This window comes from Cicer arietinum, chromosome 6 (genome assembly GCF_000331145.2).
Source record: "Cicer arietinum cultivar CDC Frontier isolate Library 1 chromosome 6, Cicar.CDCFrontier_v2.0, whole genome shotgun sequence".
Taxonomy (NCBI): Eukaryota; Viridiplantae; Streptophyta; class Magnoliopsida; order Fabales; family Fabaceae; genus Cicer; species Cicer arietinum.
Genome location: NC_021165.2, coordinates 27117233 through 27126280, shown reverse-complemented (window position 1 = coordinate 27126280; position 9048 = coordinate 27117233). Strand labels below are relative to the sequence as shown.

At 27.4% G+C, this 9048-nt stretch overlaps 1 protein-coding gene across 1 annotated transcript; it reads left to right on the top strand.

The window, feature by feature from the left end:
- The first annotated feature begins 3574 nt into the window (after nucleotides 1-3574).
- On the top strand, nucleotides 3575-4438 carry LOC101500630 (dirigent protein 22-like). Its single transcript, XM_004514198.4, has one exon. It carries the CDS (start codon nucleotides 3656-3658, stop codon nucleotides 4250-4252), a length of 597 nt encoding a protein of 198 aa, XP_004514255.1. The 5' UTR covers nucleotides 3575-3655; the 3' UTR covers nucleotides 4253-4438.
- The last annotated feature ends 4610 nt before the right edge of the window (nucleotides 4439-9048 follow it).

The window sequence follows — 9048 nt, the reverse complement described above, 5'->3', positions numbered from 1 at the left end:
AAAACATGATATAAATTTTGTTTTGGATTATTGCAATAGTATTTTAATTGAAGATTAATATTAAATATTTTAAAAATGTATTTATAATAATATTTTCATATATTTTTAGTTAAAATTTTTATATAAATAAAAAATCAGACAAATTCGTTTAATGTGGAAATTTAAGCATGCAGATTCCTTTTTTAAAATTATTTTTATACGAAATTACCTGCGGATTTTAATGCGAAACATACTGTTGGGGCAAATTTTCGTATGGATATACATGCAGATTTTCATACGAAATATATTTGTAGGAACTGTGCTGCAAATATTTCTGCATGAAACGTCGTAAGAAAATGTCTAAAGTTTTCTTAAACGTTGCTGCGGATTTTATTTAATTTTCCTGCGGATACTAAAATCCTCAGGTAACAATTATCCACGAAGGTTTTACGTGGGGATAACGTTCCGCCAGAAAATCCGCAGGTAACATGCTTTCCTGCGGAATTGTTGCTTAAATCCGCAGGAAAAGCCGCAGGTAAAATGCAGATTTCTAGTTTATTATTTGACAACACATTCCAATTCCAATAATTTATTATTTGACAGCATATTCAAATACACAAAAAGAAGGAAAAAAATATACAAAGAGCAAAAATAATACAAGCAAAACAAAGTTTGAAAAAATGAAGCATCTAAAATAATTTAATTTCAGTTTAAAAATACCTCAACTATTTGATTATGCTTCATTTCACTTTAGTACCATAAGTATAACAAAGTATGAGATTTTGAACCCTTAGATTTTAATTGTGCAAATATTAAAATTGATATAATCAAATAATTCAATCTAGTTTTATATGATGCTCAAAATCCAATTCAATAAATTCAGTTTTAATTATATTAACATACAAACAACCCTGATGTTTAGCATTACTCTTTATTCTGTATTCAATAATTATGGTTTGTATTCCGTATTGAATAATTATGGTCTCTAATTCATATATTTTGTAAAGTATCATTTGTTCTTATTTGTAAGTATGTGTGTGTATAACATTAAGACTTATCCAACCCATCCCCCTTCCCCAAATGTCTTATAATTAATCATACAAAAAATAGTTCTTCTAAAGTTATCAAAATAACATCTTTGTTTTGATTTTTTTTGAGGAAATTTGATCTATCTTTTGAAAGAAATCGTATATATACTATGTTGATGAGGTAGAAAGAGGCAGAAGCAATAGTTATATGAGTAGGAGTATCTTTTTTTTTCTTTTTGAAGAGATCGTCTTGTCTCCTCTGCCGACTGTGTTTTGCCGAAACTCCACTACTCCTCTAGGAAGGAGTAAACTTTCTTCTTCTAAGAGTGCAATGAAGATGCAATATCAAGTCACATGGAATAACATTACAATGGGACAACAAAGAACTTTCAAAAGAATTAGAAAATAAATTCTTTACCTTCTGGTTCACGATAGCCGACGAGACGACAAAGAGTGAGGATTTTACGTCGCAATTGCAGTTTAAGTATTTAAGAGAACATGTTGGCTTCGAGGAAATTCGAACCAAGTGGGGTTAGCAAGAGAGAAATGGTTGTGAATCATGTTGAAATGGCGGTGAAAGGGGGATTAGCAAGAGACGAATGGTTTTAGGATTTGTGATGAGTTGAGAAATAAAGAAGAACTGGAATCATTTGTGGTGGTGAGAAAGATGTAATTAAAAAATAGTTAGAGACATAAATTTTGGACATTCATTATAATTAAATTAAAATAATAAAATTTAAAAACTAATTTTTAGTCACTAAAATTCAGTTGTAAATTTAGTCTCTAAATTTCGCTAGTGACCAATTTAGTGATGCAAAAAATTTTCTTTTTTTCGAGGTTCAAAATTTCAGTCTCCAATTGAGTCACTAGAATATAAAAATATCCGATCTCTATTCGGCCACTAAAGGCGAAACTTCTAATAGTGACTTAGTATAACTATTAAAAACTACACCACTATTCGGCAAGTTACCAATTTACATAGTGTTTGTGTAACACTATTTTTTCTCTCAGAGGGAGGACACAGATACTTAAGCTTGAAATATAATAAGATAACATTCAACAAAAAGAATAGGAAGTTTGAGTACATTCAGATCGGCTCATAGTTTTCTTTTCTTCTCTTGGAGTTTAGCGATTAAGAAGATTTGTTGTGTTGTTCAAAGTGATTGTGAAGAGTTTCTTCATATTTGAATTCTTCAACAAATAATTCAACTAGAAGGATTTAGGATATAACTTTTTGGTTTCGCCTGCACACTTAAATTGTCTCCTAAATATTATTGGTTATCATCAAAACAATTACAAAAGCGAAGGCAATTTTTGCTCAAGCCAGCTTAAGGCATGAGCTGGTAAAGCAAAGGCTTTAAAGCTCTTAAAAAATTATTAATGCTTATGTATATCAAGGCATAAAAAATCTTACGAATAAAAAATACACTAATTAACATATTAAATTAAGGCTAAATATCACCCGATGTCCCTTAACTTAATTTCAGTTAACGTTTTAGTCTTTTATCTTTTTTTTTTCAATTTAGTCATTTATTTTAATTTTAAGTGACAATTTGATATTTTATATTTTAAAATACCAACAAGGTTATCCTTATTTTTTGCAAAAATTCAAAAAATTCATAAAAATTTCAACCAAAACTCATAAAACTAATTATCATCCTCAATATAATGTAATTTCATAAAATTCATAACTTAAATCTTTAAATAGACTCATATTTTCATCTCCAACAACATCAAATAAAGAATGAAAAATATGAGTTTATTTGAAGATTTGAGTTGCGAATTTGATTAAATTTGTTTTATATTATAAAATATAATTAATTTTATGGATTTTGTTTTATATTACAAATATGAGTTTTTTTGAATTTTTGTAAAAAAAAAGATAACATTGTTGACGTTTTAAAACATAAAAGATCAATTTGTCACTTAAAATTAAAATAAATGACCAAATCAAAAAAAAAAAAATAAAGAAATAAAACGTTAATTAAAATTAAGTTAAGGGATCACAAACAAGTTATATTTAGCCACTAAATTAAAATAGACCTTATAAGTATTAGTTTGGAAAAAGCAAGCAAAAATATGCGATTCAAAACCCAACTCACTCAAAATTCAAAACATGAAAGGAAAAAAAACCAAATTAATTGGATTGAATTTTTGAGTTCCTCAAGTTATTGATTTGGTCCCTACGTTGTATCGGTTTGTCATTTTTCATTCACCTTCCCCCAATTATAAGAGTAATTCCGTCAACATGTATTATGTCGTTGCTTGTTGTACATTTGAGAGACACTAATTGTTGACACAAGTAGAATAAAATAAATAATAAAATATTAATATAAAAAGTTAAAGTTAATATCTATATAAATTCTTAAGATTTTATCATTGAAGTGAAAAATAAAATAAATAATAAAATATTAATATATAAGTTAAAGTTGTAATATCTAATATAAATTCTTAAGATTTTATTATTGAAATATAAAATAAATTTATTGCTTTAAAATAACGTCACACAGTAAACATAGTTAAAACACTCACGTTAGATTCACCATTGAAATTGTTGTGATTGTTGTCTTATAAACAAACCGTGTCTCACCCATAAGTCACTACTTCACTTTTTGGAGAGTTAGGACAATTCCACTAACCCCTCCACAATGCCAACCCAACACTTCCCCACTTTCCTCCTCTTCCTTTTCCTTTTCCTCTCTTGCTACATCACTTCAACTTCATCATCACAAAATGAAGTGACTGATGATTTTGTTAATCCCATTGACCCCAAGTTGTTAAACCTAAACAAGAAGGCAAAGCTAAGTCATTTAAAAGTCTATTGGCATGACATCATGAGTGGAGAAAACCCCACTTCAATTACAGTTGTTCCACCACCATTAAAGCTAAATACAACCACTTCTTTTGGTTTAATCAACATCTTTGACAACCCTTTGACTTTAGGACCCAAAATGAGTTCCAAACTTGTTGGAAAAGGTCAAGGGTTGTATGCATCTGTATCACAAGATGAACTTGGTTTGCTTATAGCTATGAATTTTGCTTTTATTGAAGGAAAGTATAATGGAAGTGGTATTACTATCTTGGGAAGGAATTCAGCTCGTGATGAGGTTAGGGAGCTTCCAATTATTGGTGGTAATGGAGTTTTTAGATTTGCTAGAGGGTATGCTCAAGCTAGGACTTACTCATTTGATATCAAATCAGGGGATGCTTGTGTTGAGTTCAATGTTTATGTTTCTCATTATTGATATTGTTAGTTGTTGTTTGGTGTTGTTCATTTTATTGTTATATTAGAATTTATGTGATTGTGTTAAGTTAGTTTTTGCAATGTGTATGGTAATTTGGTGTTGGATTTGGATTTCCTAGATTATTAATTTTAATAAATTTGTAGTCACTGTACTTTTATTAATTTAAATTTTGGAATAGTGTTGAGAGTCTCGTATCTAATATGATATAACTTGAAAATAATTTTATAAATGCAGGATATTTTTTATTTTTCAAATCATATTATGTAAGGTTTGAGTTTACTCAATCCAAATGTTAAGAGATGACGATTAGTTGACTAAATTTTAGTTCCACAAAATCATGAATTTAAAATTTTAATTGTTTGATATTCATCATCAATGGAGATTATCAAAGACAATGACTTTTAATTATATTGAATATATTTTTGTCTTGTTTATACATGAGAGATATTTCTTATTTTACAAGTCAATTTTGTAAGATTCAATTCAAAATTCTAATAGATAGAGATCACATGACTACAGTTTAGTTCGGCATAACAAAAACTTAGAATTTGAATGAACTTCTATTAATGATATGTTGATATTATTGACTATAGTGAGGGATGATTAAATCAAATCTATTTTTTTTTTTTTTAATTTAAAAGTGGAAGATATCTCTCATCTTACAAATCGATTTTGTAAAAGTTGTATTAAAACTAAATTTGAATTTTAAAAAAAATAGTGATCATATGACAAAATTTTAGTTCGACATATCAAAAATATAGATTTTAAATTGTCTTTGGTCATCATCGGTCGAGATTATTGACTAGAGTGACGATTAATAGATCAAAATCCATTTCTTTCTTCTTGTTTTTTAGGGTTAATGTACCTATTGTTGTGAACTTTGGTTTTTTTGGTGGGAATCCATCTTGGTCCCCTCTTTAATTATGCTGTACTATTAGTAGTTGGTGTTATAATTGAGATAGTAATTTACACTGTCCTCTTGATGAGTTTGATTAGTGATCTCACGGCTCAGAAAATTATGTTAATCAATTCATATATGTTCCAATTTTGCTGTCCTATGGCTTACTATATCCTTCATCCTACCTTATGTCCCGATTTACTCATATTTATAAAAATATAATAATAATAATAATAATGACTCATATTCTGTTATTTATGTAATAATCTAACTTCTAAAGTACAATAGTCATTGTGGTACTAAAGCAATGAAAGCTCATAATGGCAATCAACACTATTTTTCTTATTGTTGAAATATTCTAAACACATTTTCATGTTTTTTCTATACAAGAGGTGGTCTTTTTCATTTAGAGTGTGTTTGTTTCGCCAATCAAGGGTACTCGACAGGACAATACATAATTGTATATCATAACTTTTCGTAGTACTTCAATCTATTTGATTGTTGATGCACATTAAAAATAATTCTGCATTGTACCTTATTTGATATGTATATGCATCAGATAAAAAAAATATAATTTTCACTATTAAACCATTTATAAATATATGAGGCGTATCAAGTGAGAAGTGATATTTATTGTGAGAAACGAGAACTATTAATAATAATAATTGGATTTAATTAATGCATAAGATCAAATTACTAATTAAAGATGTTATGTGATTGTATCTCCACTCAATAACTCTTTCATACTATATGCTATAATATCTTTAAATTTATTCTTTCCATTTTTATTATAACTCGAATTAAAAACTTCTTAATTAAGATTTTTTTTTACTAAAGGATTTTATTTTTATTAAACCTGTATTTTTATTGTTTATTATAATATTATTGAAACTTTCAAATTTCAATCCTTATTATTGTAATATTTTATTGTCTCAAATCTCAATCATTGTAATTTAACTATTGAAAATGTTATTTCGAGGTTATATAATCTAATAACTTTTTTTTATTTAAGCATTATTAATTTATAATTAACTGTTATAAACAATTTTATCAATAAATTCATTACTTTGTTTATTGTAATAAAATCGTAGGTGTGGCTAGTTTGAATTATTTTTCAAGGAATTTTTTGAAAATACATTTTTTTTCCAGATTTATTTTTATTAACAAAAAACTTGAAGAGTAGTTTTTATTTTGATAAACAATAAAAACACATGTTTAATAAAATTAAAATTCTTGAGTAAAAAAATATATAAATAAAAAATAAAATCCTTAAATAATTGTATCTAACAACTACTAGAATAAGTTTTATTTTTTGGATACAACATTAAAGAGTTTTTAATTCAATTTATTACAAAAATAGAAAGAAAATAAATTTAGAGATATTATAGCTAGTATTCAAAAGTTATTGGATGAGGATATAATCACATAACATCTTTAGTGAATAACTTAATCTTATGCGTTAATTAAATCCAATGATTATTATTAATAGTTCTCATTTCTCATAACAACTATCAGTTCTCACCGAATACGCTATATATATATATCATAAATGCAACTATTAATAAATGAGTGGGAAGAGAAAAAAAATAAGATGTAAAGAGACGGTCAAGAGAAACTAAAGAGATAAGAGCGAGATATAGATAGAGAGAAACATAAGAGAGTAAGGAGAGACATAAAAGACTTGAGAGAGATAAGAGGGAGAGAGAGATTGAGAGAGAAAAGAGGATAGAGGGATAGAGAGATAAATAAGCGATCAGAGAAAGATAAAGAAATAAGAGGGAGGGAAAGAAAAAGAGAGAGAAGACCCGAGATATGCATCAAAGAGTGTAGAAAAAGAAAGGGGAGTAGATAGATAGATAAGCTTCGACGATCAAGTAAGTTTTGGTATAAGAGTGAAAAGTTTTTAGTTCTTGTTGTTGTGATGTGATTGTTGCCATCTTGTGGCTTATATATCCATCGTGTGGTGAGCGATGACGGTATAGTTGAGCTATGGTGGACTGCTGATTTTAAATCCATCTAAAGTCATCATGTGACTAAGATCAAAGGTGTGAGCGAGTTATTGTGTTATGTCTATTTTAGATCCCCTTCAATGTCATCATGTGAAAGGGAATAGGTGCAAGTGACTTAAGGTAGTCCATCATCTAACTTCATATTCCTTTGCTAAGTGATGATGTCCTAAGTCAAAAGCCATTAATTTGGGCTCTTATAAATAAGATCGGATCTTTGAAATCGGCCTATTTCTTCATTGGATTTGGGCCGCTCCAATTTTAGTCCGATCATTTCCGTTCAAATTTTTTTAGAAAATTATTTGAAAAATTTCCCCTGTACCCCCATTTTTATACCTATACCCCCATAATTTTTTAAAAATGACAATTATGCCCTTATTAATTCAAAGATTTTTTTTTTTTTTATAATTTCATCTTTTCCGGAACTATAAAAAAGATTTCCGGTACACACCTTATTTCCGGAAAACTTTTTTCTAGTTTTCCGGTACAGAAAGTTGTTACCGGAAAACTTTAAAAAAGATTTCCGGTACAGAAGTGAAAAATTGTACTACCGGAAAACTTCATTCCAAAGATTTCCGGTACAGAAGGTGTTTCCAGAAAACTTTTTCAAAAACATTTCCGTACACACCATTTTTTTAATTTTATTATTTTTATAAATGATAATACATTAGTCAATAATTAACGCATCATAAATATTAATTAACACCCATAAATATACCATTAATAATTAATACACCATTCAATAATTAATACAATATTAATATACCATAATAATTCATAATTAATAATTAATACTCCTTTCCATAACAAGATCTACAAATTAGTTAAAATAAAATAAATACTAATATAATAAAAAAATAAAACAAAAAAATTATTTTAAAAAGTATTTAAAAAAAAATTAAACAACTACCGGAAATCATGTGGATGAAGTTTTTCGGTACTTTCCGGAAATGTTACGTTGAAGTTTTCCAGAAATGATGTTCTGTACCGGAAAACTTTTTTCAAGTTTTCCGGAAATGATGTTCTGTACCGGAAAACTTTTTTCAAGTTTTCCGGAATGAAAGTTGTGTACCGGAAAACTTGAAAGAAGTTTTCCGGAATTTTTTTTTTTTGCTTGTTATTTCTGTTCCGGAAATGTTAAATGAAGAAATAAAAAAAAAATAATATTTATATATATGAAGGTATTTTAGTATTTTTCCTTTACTTTTTGGGGTATAGGGATAAATGAGTGGGTACAAGGGAAAATTTTCAAATTATTTTCGTTCAATTTGTTCATTGGAAAGCTAGGGACGTTAATCAAAGTACATATATTGCGGCTTGTATGAGAATTCAATTTAAATTATAACATCTTTGTCTATTGTTGGAGGATATTAGTGATGGAGGTTTTAACAAAGTAGTCATAGATACAAATTATTGCATAATAATAAAAATAAAAATGTATAGATTTTTTTAGAATAGAAGCGTATGAGAATATTATTGTCCTTTTTCTTATAAAATGATGGTTAAGGTTAGTCTGATGTAATAGGATAATCGGAATTTATATTCAATAAATAAGGGTATGAGCCTCATAGCAAAGTAACAAAAGAATAGTTCAACCCATCAAGGGTGATTCGTAATTATAGTGCTACATGAAATATTCATATATTTTATAATATAAGTACATTAAAGAATACAATAATTTAACAATTTATATTTTAATTAATTAGTTGTAGTTTTCGTCTCTTATTTTCATCAATTTGCATAAATTGATATTTATTTTAAAATTTAATAGTTTTTGTTTCTTTATTTGACTTTTTAACTAAAAAATAGTGACGTGTACACTTCAAGCGCCGTAATATATGATACAATGATATCAAATAATTAATACTCATAAAATTATAATAAAACCCTCT